This window comes from Branchiostoma belcheri, unplaced genomic scaffold, assembly GCF_001625305.1.
Source record: "Branchiostoma belcheri isolate BF01 breed outbred unplaced genomic scaffold, Haploidv18h27 scaffold83, whole genome shotgun sequence".
Taxonomy (NCBI): domain Eukaryota; kingdom Metazoa; phylum Chordata; class Leptocardii; order Amphioxiformes; family Branchiostomatidae; genus Branchiostoma; species Branchiostoma belcheri.
In genome coordinates this window covers 64,234-80,226 of record NW_017804498.1, presented here as the reverse complement: position 1 = coordinate 80,226, position 15,993 = coordinate 64,234, and the positions used below count along the sequence as shown (strand labels likewise).

The 15,993-nt window shown below is 47.0% G+C and overlaps 2 protein-coding genes across 2 annotated transcripts in view; one reads left to right on the top strand and one right to left on the bottom strand.

Moving 5' to 3' along the window:
- Positions 1 to 7,304: 7,304 nt before the first annotated feature.
- On the bottom strand, positions 7,305 to 8,913 carry LOC109486841 (complement C1q-like protein 3). Its single transcript, XM_019790745.1, has 2 exons — positions 8,680 to 8,913; positions 7,305 to 7,979 (listed from the first exon to the last, which is right to left on the bottom strand). The coding sequence occupies exons 1-2, from the start codon at positions 8,861 to 8,863 to the stop codon at positions 7,423 to 7,425; spliced, it is 741 nt and encodes a 246-aa protein (XP_019646304.1). The 5' UTR covers positions 8,864 to 8,913; the 3' UTR covers positions 7,305 to 7,422.
- Positions 8,914 to 10,074: 1,161 nt separating this feature from the next.
- LOC109486739 overlaps positions 10,075 to 15,993 on the top strand; it is a gene marked incomplete at its 3' end in the record, with an annotated part of 11,307 nt that continues 5,388 nt past the window's right edge. The window contains 2 exon segments of the mRNA XM_019790626.1: positions 10,075 to 10,079; positions 10,592 to 15,984. Of these exon segments, the coding sequence (XP_019646185.1) occupies positions 10,075 to 10,079; positions 10,592 to 15,984 (5,398 nt within the window).

Below are 15,993 nucleotides of genomic sequence, written 5' to 3'. Positions count from 1 at the left end.
TATGCAGAATACGACAGGGGGAAACGTCTAGAAATCACTAGACAAATATTTTGATGCAACACCCCCCTCCCCACCGCAACCAAAACATCAAAGACCTATCCGACTTAATTACAATTTGTGAAAACAGCATGCATGCAGCATGGGTGAATCAAGCAGGCCGTGTGGACCGTTGTGTGAGAGGGAAAGACCTTGACTTTGATCCACACTAGACATAAAGAGCTCGTGTAACCATGTAACGCTGTACGTGTTGACAGACGGCATTTCTACACACAATCCAAACGTGCACCGCAAGCTGGTTTCGCAACCGCGGGAGACAGTTCTGCTGGCGCGGGCAGGTCGAAAACAACGTCACGGTGCAGACAAATACGGCGTGCAAAGGTTACCCACCTCCCTGAACTTCTCGAGATACTGCTCGGCGACATCCTCGTCGTCGTCACGGCCCTCTAGGGAGGACAGGAGACGGGAAAGCTCCTCCGCAACAGCCTCGGCAGACTCAGACATGTACCAAGTCACGTCCGCCATCTTGTTTGTGTGCCTGAACTTTCTGCGAACTCCTGGACACGCCCACTTTTCCAGGGGGGGCGGCGGACAATGGACTTGATTGGATCAAGGACGTCTCCCATTGGAGATAAAAATGTCTTCTTATAGTTACGAATCATATATGCAGTGATATGCAGAGATAGCCCGGATCGTTTGTGTACGGATGTATATTGCGTGTCGTCATTTTATATAGACATTGAGAGTCGGTACACAGCTACTATATAGTAAATGTCAAAAGGTACAACAATGTATTAAGTTAACGTTATATAATAGACTCGTTCACCCACTTTTGAGAGGGGGCATCAAAAGGGGCAGCACTGCCAGCAGAAAGTAGGAACCGATACAATTTAAATGCAACATCTTTTTAGTCTAATTAAGTCAGGGGGGTTATGATATATGACCCAGACAAATATCAGAACCATCGGGATTCGATCGGGAGGTAAAAAAATACCCATGTTAGAACTATGCTTGAGTCAATGCGATTGAATGAATCTTTTGTAAACCTAACTTTGGGAGAATCTTATTCCTTCTGTGGAAATATGTCGAGCACACTATATTCCCATTACCGAGCCAGCTGCATGCATGCGTGACAGGAAAGGGAGCTCGAGCTTCCGCCTTCTCGCCCTGATGATCCCTGATCTGAACTCAACTAGTGATAGCATTGCATTTATTGCAGTTTTAGACCTGGACGCCAGAAGACGCTGTTGAGTGGTCATATTTAGAACACTTGACAGCAGAGCTGTTTTTTTTAAACCTCGAACTTGTAACAATCTGCTGTTTGTAAGGTTTGGAGAACTGGCCTGAACTTGAAGTTGTCCTGAAATTCTAAGTTACATCTTTTCTAAACAGAGCAAACATTGAAGATAGCCGATGTTATTTATTTCGTTATCCTTCACTTGTCAATTCAAGAGTAGAATTCGAAGCTGACAAAGAAATGACCATCCGTGTTATCCTGTCCATTTCCTTGTTCGCTATTTGTGTCAACAAAGCTCACCCGGAACTCCCACAATATGTACATAACTACACACATTCAATATTGTTTAGTCTTCACCCCTTCACCCCTCCTCTTCTTTGTTTAAAACCTTATTAACATCTTTTTTGAACAATCAGAACTTTGTCTTCAGTCACAGCAATTTGGTCACAGTGCACTATTATGCAGTCATTGTAATGTTGTGATCCTGGGATAATACTAGTACTACTGAAGGACGATACATACTACGCTAAAATGGTTCACGTGACATCGGTTGAACTAGTTCAGCGACAGTCATATAATCACGATGAAGGATAAGACAAGGGACGTCATTGGTGATAATTGTTGTGTGTTCAAGTCTTGTGAAAATATTCCGTACACTTGTGACATTTCACGCTCGCGTGAATGGCTTTGACGCCTGTACTGGGAACCACGTAAACCGCCATAAACACTGGCACAGGCAAACCCAAACACCCGGCCAGGGGAAGAAAAACAATCTAGCCCAGGTACGCGCTCACTCTACCTGCCGGATCACATTTCCTTTTCCCACAATAGGTATCCTGGCAACGGGCGTCGCGCTATTTTACACAATTGTGAGGTCGAACCACTCTGAAAATTGCAGGCGGGGTGCCAGGCATGCTTTTCTGACATTCCTGCCGCAAAGGCGCGTTTCTGAAGCATAGAAGTAATGTCTCATTCAAGACTACAACGTCGCTGAAAGCGATATACCGAAGTATAATACTATACTGTGGAAAGGTGATTCAGTCACCCCCAAAATATACCTAGTAGGCGGTGCCGCGTTTGGCGGGTAGGCCACTGAATTGCGGCCAGTACGGAACCTGAGCCTCACCACCAGTGGCTCTTTTGGCGGTACACGTACACGTACCGCAGTCACTCTCAGCCACAGAGCTGTGCAAATAACTAATATTTGTCGTCGGCCACCGGGAAGCTGAACGTTTGTGTGAGCACGGATTTACTAGTAGTTTGCGCGTGTTCGTGTGGACGTCGGGAGCTCCGCGGTGGTGTTGTGCGGGGCTACTGTCTGTCGTCGCCGCCAAGGGAAGACGGTGACTCCGACAGGTGGTCGCGCAGCTAAGACTCTCCCACGTTGAAGTTGTCTACGTTCTGACAGGTAAGAGGTTCTCATTTTACACTCTCTTCCCGCGCCACTTATACTGTACAGCTCTTCTAGCTAAGAATGTGCAGCGTAGAACTACACTGTAAGAGTATATGTTAGGGTCCGTGTCGGTCCCCTTATCATAAATATACCTAGTTGACTCACTTTTCTAGAATACGACATGACGTTTTACTGTCCTCAGTAGAATTCGGATGTGCCATTTCCTAGGTAATGTGAAGGGATATACTACCCCCAACAAAGCACCTTGCAACACGGCTGGTAAGGTGCTTTGTTGGGGGTGGAGTAAATAACCCAAACAAACTTTATTAAAACCTGCTTGAGATATACATAGCTTTTTGTGTGGCTACGTACGGTTTGGTTCAACGTAGACCACGCCCATTCAGCTATATATTGCGCGACAGCTTCACTGAAAGCTGACCGCATCGTGGGAAGAAACAAACGGTGCATAACGTAACTTTGAGGGACACTGTATCTATCTGTGTGATGTTTACGTTTGTATGCAATGTAAGCATATCTTCACACTCGGCGCACCCGAAAGTGAGACTGTTTGCCTTCCTTATCTCTCTGCACCCGGTGAAGAAATCCCTGTGGGAATCACTTTTCAATCAGCCGTTAAATCGGCGCAGTGTTATTAGAGCGTGGCTGGGCCTTGTGTTATATATACTGAAGGCTGCTAGTGTTATATATGCTAAAGCCTGATAGAATGATGTCCATACACGATCACGACATGGGTAGGACTGATTCAGAGACGCCAGTTCCCTGTCCTTTACACCAGATGTGTTAACGTTGCTGGTGGGAGGACACAACTACCCCATACACTTGTACAGGCCAATGTATGTATCGCATACGCCGGGGTATCATATCATCATAGTGTGCAAGCTCCAAGCAGATATGTGGTGTATTTCTTGATGCAACTTCCCCACCCGGTGACGGAGATGGGGAGGGCGTGGCCGAAATAATTTTTAAAAAGGCGTCGCTGTATCTTCCTAGTAATTATTTTCCCGCCCATAATTAACATAAACAAATCAAGGAAATCGGTAACAAATTCATGGCCTCTTGTACCCCGTGTTGAGCCAAGTCTTTGAGTTGCCACATACGTGAGAGGTCAGGCTAGAGTTAGGGTTAGGGTTGGTATTAGAGTTCAGGGCGAGGGTTAGACTTACGGTAAGGGTTAGGTTAGGTTTAGTCCCCAACATCAAGACCAACCCCCTCCCACCCTTTGTCTCAGGTATATTGGAAACCCCCATGTAGTGTCGGAGTAATGTATTTGGCAGGATCATGTATTTGGCTTGACACGGGTAGTGCTGCAAAGTTGCGCGGTCACACTTAGATGGACACTGACAAGACCTAACTCTTCAATAGTTGTCGATTAGCTGGTGTGTTACGCCGAAAGGCGGTTATACCGGCTATACAGATACAGATACAGATTATTTTCTGTTATACAGTTTAACTTGCACAAGTCCTACATAAGGACTACCTGGCCAATTTGGTGGTCCCTTAGACAATTTTCCCATTGACACGAGCATTAACATTCTTGTCAGTATAGTGACCACCTGGCCAACAGTCCCCTGAGTGATTTTATTGGGCGGTTTTGACTGTTAATATCTGTCCTATTATTACTCGGCATTGTTATGGTTTTAAAGGCCACTCCTTAAACCACATCAATTGATTGAATAATTCATATGTGACCGAGATGGAAAGCAAAGAGCAAACTGTTGGAATAGAATAGAAGCGACTACAGGGTAAATATTGTTCCAGCTTTTGAGGTGGTGAAGAAGTGTTCAGCGCGTAGGGCTAAATTCTTTTCTTCAGTATTTTATCAAACATGTGTTTTCTTTATGATGTCGTCACTACTGAAACCGCCAAATACGTTGATTTTTTTTTCTATCACGGAAACAAGTCAAAGGAGGGACAATGGTCTGAAATGCGACTCTTCTCTGGTACGCTATGTATAGCGTAAGCTAATTAAATAAATTGTTAGGCTACAGAAAGTAATTTTCATGGATGACATCAGTGGCGCATTGATTTTCGCCTGATTTTGGAGAAAAGGGAAATTTTGTTGCCCTCCGACGGTGGTCAACAAGCCGAAAATAGGTTATATGTCATAAAGACCTGTTGGTTATAATATCATGTTTTTTCACATCAATTATTGTTACAAAGTTTATGATCTCAAAATTTGAAAATGTAGGAATCTTGTTTTTTTTGCCCGCCTTGTTTTTTTGTTAAAGATGTCTGAAATATCTCCTGAGCTCATTCACAGGCAGACCATTTCATTCGCTTGATGAATGCCTAGATTACATGTGTAACATTATGTACTGAAACTCGTGTGGGCGATGACCTATATGATTTTAGGAATGACAAAAGGCATTTCGACCTCTTTAATTTTGCTCTCACTTTTTGCAGTATAGACTTACTAAAACAACAAAGTTCTCTCTTAAGACCGTGGCATACTATGCTGTATGTGCCAGTGTCTGATTTTGCAGCAGGATTTATATATATGCACACAGGCTGTGTCATGTTGAGTAAACAGTCGCCATTGTTGGAGAGTACTAGGTAATTCTCGGCAAACTCATATTTAGACCTTTCAAATACACGTTTGTTTTGGCTTGTATTTCTTTATTGAATTATTGATCTGCGCGATTTTGCACAATGTCACACGATACCAAGGAAGGGGACAGGTTTCTAAAAGACGATTGTTACACAGAATTTTCCGGGTGCAACATAATCTGCTGTGGGTCAGGTTGTGAAGAGTAGAGTTTGCTTGTGGACATATGACGTATGTAACCTCTACCGTACACTGTGTTTCAAGGGCGCTTCGACCTCCTAACTGTGTCAACCATATGCCCCCCTCCCGTTTCCCTTTTTCAGCATATTTGTTTGTTTTTTTGGAGGGGGGGTGCACTCCTTTCGATCCACTAGTTTTTAATAGGATGTCAAATTTTCCCTGCTATCTTTAAAGCGATATTATGTAAGATTTTGCGCCAAAACTGTAACTATGAATAATTTAGTTTTTCTCGCATGTACATCGTCATTTTCAATAACTTTCAACATATTATTAGCGTCGCTATTTCGCTTTTTCGGCGACTCAGCGCAGCGCGAGAATAAGTTGCGCCAGGCCCGCTGTATTTTTAGGAGGCTCCTAAAAAGCATGTAAACAAACAACATGGCCGCGATCCGCCCTAGTACCGAAGTGTTGGCAGTTTTCCAACACGTTTTTGCGGCACAACGACGTTGATCCTTTACTCCCCAAATGTCATTATGAACCCAGGTAGGCTTATAGCGCAAGAAAATGTGGGAAACAAAAATGTTTAGAATTGTGAAAATCTTACGCTTTTTTTTCGAAAATTTAATTCAGTGATTGGTCACAGCCCGACATGAGCTACCTATGTTCAAACAAACATTTGCCCCTCCTTCAATATCATAGCCTGGAATCCAGACTGCTCGGGGCTATGCCAGTTCTTCTGCTCCAGGGCCAACGTACATGCCCCAAGGCAACTTTGTCGCATCCTCATGAGGAAGGCCCGTACGTACCTAGGGGGTCTGACGCAAAGTTTTCTTGGGGGAATGTTGGCCCAGGAACCGAAGAGCTGACCTGTGCAGGCCCTGGCAAAAGTCTGTATTCCATGTAACCCTCAAGAAGCTTGCTTGGAAACACACGGGGAATCTTATGCTTCAGGTCGTTTCAATAGGACGTCACCAGTAGCACGCGTACTGAGTGACAGTGATACTCTTCTCTCGACTAGACTTCGGCAGCTGTATAAACGTGAGCAACCAGAAAGCAGATAAAAGCTTAACTAGTGTCAGCGCTGAACAATAAAAATACCTTCACGAGAATTACGTACCGTATTAAACGCGTGCATTTTTGTGGGGCGTATTTGCTCAGGTCCATGCTAGTACCAACAATTGAGAATGGAACTGAGTGTGGATTGTAGTGCTTAAACAGTCGCGTATAGTCAATGTGTGAGAGAGCGTGGGGAGGAGGGTCGAGACAGATTATATTGTGTGGATTGTCTGACTACATTTAACTACAGTAGAAGTTTAAGCTAAAAATGTACCGTTTTAGCCTTAAAATGGCAAAAACATGAAGTAAATGGTTTTGAAAGTCTGGGCGTATATCTCCAAAGCATCAAATTTCACGTCATTTGGGCTTAACATAACAGTGTCAGCGTTGCCTTCTGAAAGGGAGTTAGTTAAATTGACGGAAGAAAAGAATAGTGAGCAAAAATATATTTCTCATAGAAAGCCACCAGGGGGGCCAAAATCTAATAATTTCTAGGTCTTATCAAGATCTACCCACCTACCCAGTTCAATGACAATCCATCCATAGCTTCTTGAGTTATGCTGTTCGCAAACAAACAAACTGACAAACAAACGGACAAATGCTACTAAATTAATAACCAGAATAAACCACAGAATTTGCCATCTTAAAGCACCGGAGAAGTGTTTTAATTAGAACTTTGCTGCTCCATTGGTTCGCTGTTGCTCAGAGCGGTGACTTGTGGTAAAATTTCCTTCGAGCCGATTTTCATATCAATTCATAGTTTTGGATAAAACAGAACTACATATTTAGTTAGTCACTGAAGAAAAGCAGTGGATACTACTTGAAACGATTGATACTGATGAGTTTTCAAAATCTATTTAGTTGCTTGAATCACTTCTAATATTTTTCTTGTATAGTCGTGCTTGTCCTCAAAGGGATCGTTGTCTTGGATCGTAGGTGCTTGCTGATGACGGCTGGTTATTTGCTGAAAATCCTACAAAAAATCACCCTGCTTCAGTCTGCGTGAATGAGAAACCCGGAAAACGTCAGGTACTTGTTGCCGCTGCTGTACAGAGTGCGTCCGCTCTTGTCCAGCTCTATCCAAACCTCGTCCCGAGGAAGTAGCCGCAGGATGGCGCTGTTACTACCGGACTGGTACTGGGGTTGCGGCCCGTTGGCCTCGTGTAGGCCAACCATCTTTCCCCCATTCTTCATCAGACGGAGATAATAGTTACTGTTGGTTGGATTTGTTGTCATCCCGGTAAACGTGAAGAAGTAGACGCCTCCGACCGTCGCCACAAACTTGCCGGTCCCCTCGTTGTACGCCGCTCCTTCGTTGCTGAGGATGACGTTGTACGTCAGTACCGTGGTGGACGACGTCCGAGAAATGCCGGCCGTTCGCGCCACGGAAAACGCCACGACAGGTGGAGCAGGTGGGCTGGTCCCTGGTGCTCCCTTCTCACCTGCCGGTCCACGTTCACCCTTATCTCCCCGCTCCCCCCTCGGTCCGACCGGGCCCAGCTTGCCGGGCGCGCCTCTCACACCTGCCTCCCCTGGCGTGCCGGCGGGACCTGCGAACGTAGAAACTAGTGAAATCGAGTAGCGAGGACAGAGTACAAATAGAAGTGATATGAAATTAAAAATAAGACAAAAACGCATTATTGAACCCTCAAACACACTTTTGAAGCCAACCCCGTAAAAATTCCCGACTTATACGCTGATCATCGGGGACTGGGCGGGAGGGCAACATTCCCAGCGCCTTTTATTACAGATACAGGGGAGGTTCCCTAGCCTGGATGCCAGGTCCAGGTATTATAGCATACCTGGGCTCAAGTTGTCCCGTGTACAGGGTTCCCTACCCTGGAAGCCAAACATCGTTTTCCGGGCCGCAAGAGCCCTTCGCCCGCTGGTCTAAATTACCGCTACGGGGGAGTCTAGCCCGGGGGGAGTTTGGCTTGCCCTACAAACGTTGCAGGGACGAATACTCCCGCAGCGGTAATTTAGGTCTGCGGGCGAATTGCTCCTGGCTGCCGAAGGAAACGGTTAGCGTCCCGTAAACTTGTCTGGCACCCAGGGAAAGGGTTCCCTAGCCTGGATGCCAGACTCATAGCACACTAGGCCCAAGTTGTCCAGTGTGCATGATTCTCTAGCCTGGATGTCAGACCAATAGCACACTAGGCCCAAGTTTAAATATATCATGGACCTGGCATCCAGGCCAGAAAAGTAAGGATATCAGGCCATAGTTGCTGTATGTAACTCTCATTTCCATACCTTTCGGCCCTATGTCCCCTTTCGGTCCGATGGGCCCGGGCGCGGCCACAACCGTGATGTTCTGGTTGTTGTTGAGCTGTCGGGAACAGAATCCCTCTTCATTTTTCTCTTCCACCGCTGATGATACGCCGTTGTGTAGCAAGACACAGACGACAAGGGTCAAAAGTAGCCCTATCTGAGCCATTTTGAAAAGCTCGACTTGGTGGTAGGACCGTGAGCTTGTCAACTGCCGGGAGAAATTTGGGCTTGTACGAATTGGCAGCGATACCAGTCTCAGCGGGTGGTTGGACTTGAATCTTCATCAACATTGTCATCAGGTTACGCTGAGTCCACAATCTTTAAATTATTTACAGTATTTGTTCGCATTTGGGACTCCCATCTGAGATACAAAAGTTCTGACCTTGCCAAACACAAGTCTGCGAAGTTCTAACTCCTCCTGCCAACTTTTTCTACTATTCTTCCAGTAATCCACGCAGCCAGATGTACTCTGTCAGTGTAACAGCCCAACGCGAACTGACCTTCCGTGGCAAAACTACCTCCGCCGCAAAACTCGCATTGCTCCTTGCAGAATTAACGCCGCCGCCCCACACGTCTGCGAAGGAGGCTACTCCTCTTGTTGTGCAACTTTTTCTACTAGTACTATTCTTTCAGCAACCCACGCAATCCGACTTTACCCCCTGCCTGGTGTTTGTATTCTTTTAATGACGAGCGCGTCTCGTACTTTTAGCGGTTCTGATAATTACTCCTGGCGGGATAGCTGGTGGCGAACATCGTGACAGAATGATCAGACCATCATGTTTACTTTACTGTACTGTTTACTAGTAAAATAACCTCCACCTCTGTGGTGATCTTATTTTCATGATGGATTTTAGTTTTCAATTTTCGCCTAGGAACACCGCTTGAGGGGCGCTCCCTTCCGAAAATGGTTGTTAGACGTCAGACCACAACTATCCCACATCTGTCTCAATTAGCCTCCTTTGTAGGCGTTCCGGGAGCGGTCGACTTTTTCTTGGGGGGGGGGGGGTATTTGCATTTTGCACGATTTTCTGATGGCGTATAGCCTCTACCAGGCTTCGGGAGCGGCAAACTGTTATCTCCAGCAGACTAACTCCCTTAGCATGTTATCTCTCTAGTTGGCCGATTTCTACTCTTTCCAGTCGCCTTCCGAAGCCTGGTAGAGGCTAAGCTCCGGCCGCCAACCCTTATCTCCAAGAAGATCATACGGTGGCAAGGCAGTGTTCACTGGCCCGGTTGAATTGCACGACGAAAACGAGTCCTCTGCTGGAAACATATAGCGATGATTATAAAGCGCAGGGCTGACGAGTCACAGCTAGTGGATGCCAAGGTCACTTTCACTGACGATTCGTTGCTAGGTTTCATCAAGGGTATCAAGAAATGAAGTAATAAACAAATCCTCTACACAGCAGTTTTCGCCCTATGGGGATTACAGAAGTTACGGACCCCAAGGCTACTTCAGCGCCTTAAAAATATAGTACGGTGAACAAGAGAGATGTGAAGAGCGAAACTGTTTGAGTTTAAAACTAGTATATAACATATAAGTTAAATTAAAACAAGAAGTTATTTTTTTTTGCGCTTTAGACACTCTTTTCAATTTTCTTTTCAGTCGCGGGGTCAACTGAATATGAACAGGAAAATCTTCACAATCCAAAAAAAGTACCATACAAAACAAACGCTGCCCCGAGCATCGGTCCTGAAAACATAACCTTCTTGGCGAAGGTAAAAATTGATCGGGGGCAATGTGTACGCTAGAAAAGCATATTTCCCGTTCACAATAGATGCGCTATATTATATTGCACAATAATTGTACACGTACCAACAACCATACTACAAGACTAACCTTCATGTACCTTACGGTTTTAACAACAGTTCTTTCTCTATTGCAGACATAAAGCATCATTATGGAGACCATGGTAAATGGTGAAACGGACAGTAGCGATACTGAAGTTCAAAGTTTAGAAGAGGAAAGCGGCAAACCCTCCATTCCCACACACTTACACTTTGACCTCTCGGATCGCTGCCTCAGGCACCTTTCGGCCGGCGTTTGTAAGATGGTGGACATTCAGTCTCTAGACCTCCGCGACAATTATCTGACGTCCATCCCAGATGACATCGAGAATCTTCGAGATCTCAAGGTTTTAAATCTCAGCGGTAACACGATCGTTGACTATTCTTTCCTGTCGAGGTTACAGTCACTTACGGAGCTCGATCTCTCAAACCAGAATCTGAGAAGCATTCCAGAAGAAGTATTCCATATCCCTTCGCTTGAGATTCTTCGCGTAGCCGACAACGAGATTGCTGAAATCCCCGAGAGCATCTCGAAGTTGGCGGGCCTCCGCGTCTTAGATGTCTCCGGAAATCGAATCTCGTCCTTTCCGATTTCAACCTTGAGCAAACTGAAGGAGTTGTACATGTCCCGCGTACAGCTACAGGTGGTCCCGGAAGACGTGTTTGCCCTAGAAGCCCTAGAGGTGTTAGACATTTCAAATAACAAAGTAAAATCCCTACCCGTCAAGCTAGGTAAACTGTACAGACTTCGAGTACTCAAGCTTAGTGAAAACAACATTTCTACATTCGAAGTCTTGCCAGCTTTGCAGTGCTTAGAAGAGCTCGATCTTTCAACGATGAGGCTTAAGTCCATCCCGAAAGAAGTGTTTTACCTGACGCACTTGAAGACGCTGAAACTAAGCAATAACAAGATCAGAACGATCCCCGGGGACATAGAAAGACCCACGGCCTTACAGACGCTGATTCTGGACAACAACAAGATATCCAGCGTCTCCGACGTGCTGGACAAGATGAAGTTCCTACGTCACTTGTCGCTTAGCAACAACAACCTGACAGACTCGGGGTTCCCTGTCGATGACGTAGACATTACGGGCCTTGAGTACCTCAATCTAGACGGGAACAAACTCACAGCCATCCCTCCGTGCGTGTTCCAGGCACAGAAGCTGGTCTCCTTGAGCGCCGAAGGAAACAGGATCAGGGTCCTGCCGAAAGAGACGGCTTCCCTGAAAGATATTCGGGTTCTAAAACTCAAGAACAACAGGATCCGAGAAGTTGCTGATGAAGTCGGCAAACTGAGCGAAATGCGGCATCTAGACCTGAGCGAGAACAGACTGAACGGCATCCATCCGTCAATACTCGAGATGAGACAGGTGGAAAGTCTGGACCTGAGCAAAAACCGAGTCATCAAAATCCCCCGCGAAATCTCCCATCTGCGGCGACTGCAAACGCTCAAACTCAGGTGCACTGATTTGAGGGAGGTGAACGACGCACTATTCGACATCGACGATCTGCGCGAACTGGACATTGGGCAAAATCCGAGAATGTTCATCTCAGGGAAAATCTCAAAACTCAGGCGTTTAAAAACGCTCAGTCTTGACGGCTGTCGTTTAAGCGGACTTCCCAGAGAGCTGTTCGAGCTCCCAAACTTGGAAGTAATCGACATCAGTGACAACGACATCCACACCATCCCGACAGCTATTGAGAACTTGAAGAACCTGAAGACTCTTCACGCAAACCGACTGTTCTTAGACAGTGTGCCATATTCCATTTTAGGCCTCAGGAAGCTCAGGTGTCTCTTTCTTCAAGGCAATAGAATCAAGAAGATCTCCGAAAGTATCTCTATGTTGAAGGAGCTACAAGTATTGGACCTCTCCGGTAACAAGATCCGTACCGTTCCTGCTCAGCTAGGAGAAATCAGTACTCTACAAAGCGTCAATTTGGAACGCAACTGGGTCCAAAACCTGAAGCCCCTCTGCAAACTGGAGCATCTCGAGTCACTGAACATCAGTAGCAACGGCCTATACTCCCTACCAGAGGACGTCACCGAGCTTTCTCAGCTGAAGCACCTACGGGTAAATCACAACAGGTTAACCAACCTGCCAGAACAGTTCGGGAAGCTCAGAAGACTAAAGGTCTTGGATCTAAGTAAGAACAACATCGAGAGCCTCCCTGATTCGTTTTCAAGTCTCAATGCCCTTTCAGTTCTCCGTCTTGCCTCCAATGACATGTCGTCGTTCCCCACAGAGGTGTGTGGGATCAACACCCTGACGGACGTTGACCTTTCCTCCAACAAGATCCCATCGTTACCATTCGGAGTGGGCCTATTGGAAAACGTGGAGGTCCTGAATCTAAGCAAGAACAAGCTACCAGATGACATGCATGACGTTATCAGTCAGATGACTAGTCTCAAGCGCCTTGACTTAAGTCAAACTGGTATGACCAAAGTACCAGACACCATTTCTCGTTTGGAGGAGCTCGAATATCTCAACATATCCGGTAACAAATTGCAGTACATTCCGTCCGAGATGTTTGAGCTTCATTTCCTTGAAGAAATCGATGCTAGTAGCAACGTTCTCAAAGAATTGCCGGTAGATGAAGTACAGGAAAGTGACGTAGAGAGGTTGCTGCTGGGAGGAAACTATCTCGACGAGTTATCGCGGAACATCAACACGCTGATGTACCTTGAGCGCCTTGATCTTAGCCGTAACAATCTCCGCGACTTGCCGGAAAGTCTCAGCTTCTTACCGTGCCTGGAAATCCTCAATCTGTCCGGTAACCGACTCAGACACTTTCCGCCGGAATTCTCCGGGCTTATGCTCGAGGTTCTAGACTTGTCCGACAACGGGCTTAGATTCATCCCAAGGGAGGTCACAGACATGCTGTCCCTGCAAACACTGAACATCAGTCGCAATAAGATCAAAGTCATGGGAGACAGAATGTGCCAGTTGGACAGTTTGGTGGAGTTCGACATCAGTAGGAATAGTGTATCCAGCCTCCCAGAAAACATCTACCTTCTGGACAACTTGGAGAGACTCATTGCGTCGTACAACAACATCTCTTCGGTCGTACATAACGTTTGCGAGCTGCCCAGCCTTGAGTATTTGGACCTTCGCCACAACCAGATAGAAAAGGTCCCCAGCGACATTGGCAGTCTGTCACAGCTACGTGTCCTGTTGCTCAGTGGGAACAAAATCGCTTACGTAACGGGGGTTGACCTGGCAAAGGCCGTAGAGCTAGTCCTGTTGGATCTGAGCCGGAATCTTCTGACCTCCATACCAAGCAGTGTGTGCCAGTCGGCATCTCTCAGAGTCCTGAAACTCAACGAAAACAAGATAGAGGGCGTCCCTACGTACATCGCGCGTGCGACTGGTCTGACCGAACTGCAACTCCGCGGAAACAGGATCTTCGTGGTGTGCCGAGAGATCTCCGAGCTGCACAACCTGCGGAAAGTTGATCTTTCCTACAACCTTCTGTCCACTCTGCCGCTGTCTGTCTGTCACATGAGCAACCTGGAAGTCCTGGACATCAGTCACAACAGAATATACTACTTGTCTTCGGACGTGGAAAAGATGAAGAAGATCAGGTCCTTCAGAGCAGCCGGAAACAAGATCCATCAGCTTCCGGAACAGATCCTCAAACTAGACCGCCTAGAGCACGTCATTCTACACGAGAACAATATCAACCTGTTACCGAGCGCCATGCCCCCTAACGTGGTGACGCTGGACCTGAGCTGTAACGGCATCTCGCGGTTGGGATCAAGTTTGGGAAAGATGCAAAATCTCGAGGTACTAAACTTGGCTGACAACAGAGTGGACAACTGTAGAGGTGTGTTTGGCCCGAGCACCTTCCCCAGTCTTCGCGTCCTGAATGTGAGGAATAACGCCATCATGTCTCTGCCCAACGTAGGTCACCTGCGATCTCTGACATCTTTGGACGCAAGAGCCAACAGCGTTTCGGACTTCGTAGAACTTTGCAATGCCTCAAATCTCCGGGTTCTCAAGGTTGACAACAATCTCATCACAGAAATTCCCGACGAAATCTCAAAGTTAGAGCATATTGAGCTTCTGTCGCTGAGTGGAAACTGGCTAGATGATTTGTCGCCGCGCTTGTCGGAGCTGTCCAAGATTCGCCGCCTTGCCTTCAACAACTGCATGCTCACAGAGGTTCCCCCAGAGGTTGGGGAGCTACGCACTCTTAGGAGTATTGAACTAAAAGACAACGAACTGGAAGACTTCCCTGATGTCCTTTTGTACTTGCCACATCTCACCAACGTTGCTCTGGACGGCAACAGGCTCGGCATAATCCCAGACGATGTGCGGCGGTTCGAGAGTCTAAAGGCGTTGAGTCTCTCCAGAAACAACATAGAGACTCTGCCGAGTACACTCTGTCATGTCGACAATCTGCAGTGGCTTGATGTCAGGAAGAACAAGCTAACGATTCTACCGCCAGACATCGTCCGGCTGGAGGAACCTACGATCTTAACGTCGGGAAACAACCTGGTCAGCCCCCCACAAGAAGTGTGTGACCAGGGCTTCGCCGCCATTGCCAGCTTTTTCGCAGAGACGGCGCGGTCGGACGCCGTACTGCGGCCTCGCCTGAAGGTTATTCTCCTCGGCTCCATCCTCGCCGGGAAGTCGAGTTTGAGAAAATCGCTCGTCAACAACTCGCCGTTCCTGACAGAAGTGGAAGCGAGAACCCACGGAGTGGAGCTGGAATCCGTCAAGCTCGAGGACATTGAGCTTCTCCTGTACGACACGGGCGGTCACGAGGTCTACGCGCACACGTACAAGTTTTTCCTCGAAGCGGGATCACTCCACGTTCTGACAATCAACCTCCGACACTACTCTCGCAACAACTTCTTCAATGAGGTGGGTGGCTGGCTGGTCGCACTTGGCGCTCGAGTTCCCGGAGCTAACGTTCTTATAGTAGGGACCCACTCCGACCTGTGCTCCGTGGAAGACGTTCAGATGAAGAGCGAAGACATCTTGTTCCAGATACGGAAGATGGAGCGCGATGGGATACGAGAGCTGGAGAAGCAAATCGGCAGCATAGCTGACGTACTTGAAGAAGCAAGTGATAAGGACGACCTCGGAGACATTCCGTCTGACGAGTCTCTGCAACAAAAGCAGAAACACCTCACTCATCTGCTGACCGACCGACTCAACATCATCCCAAACATCGTAACGATTAGTTCCAAAACCTTCTCCGGTATCCCTCAACTGAGAGAGAAACTTGTGGACATCGCGAGAAGCCGAAACATGTTCCCAAACATCCATCGGGAGATCCCGGCTTCGTGGTCGCGTCTCGAAGATGCCCTGGAAGCCGACAGGAGGACAAACCCGGGCAGGGTGTACCTGACTGTGGCCGACTTTGCCAGAATAGCAACACAATCAGCAGAACTGAAAGGGAAAGATGCCATCAAAGCGGCTCTGACATACCTGGACAACAGCGGCTCTCTGATGTACAGTCCCGAAGTTGGGCCCTACGTTTTCCACAACCCCTTACTTC

Coding starts and splice junctions, on each gene's coding strand:
- LOC109486841 (XM_019790745.1), bottom strand. CDS start 8,863: ATGGCTCAGATAGGGCTACTTTTGACCCTTGTCGTCTGTGTCTTGCTA. Junction 7,980..8,679: donor AGGGGACATAGGGCCGAAAG/GTATGGAAATGA, acceptor CTACGTTCGCAG/GTCCCGCCGGCACGCCAGGG.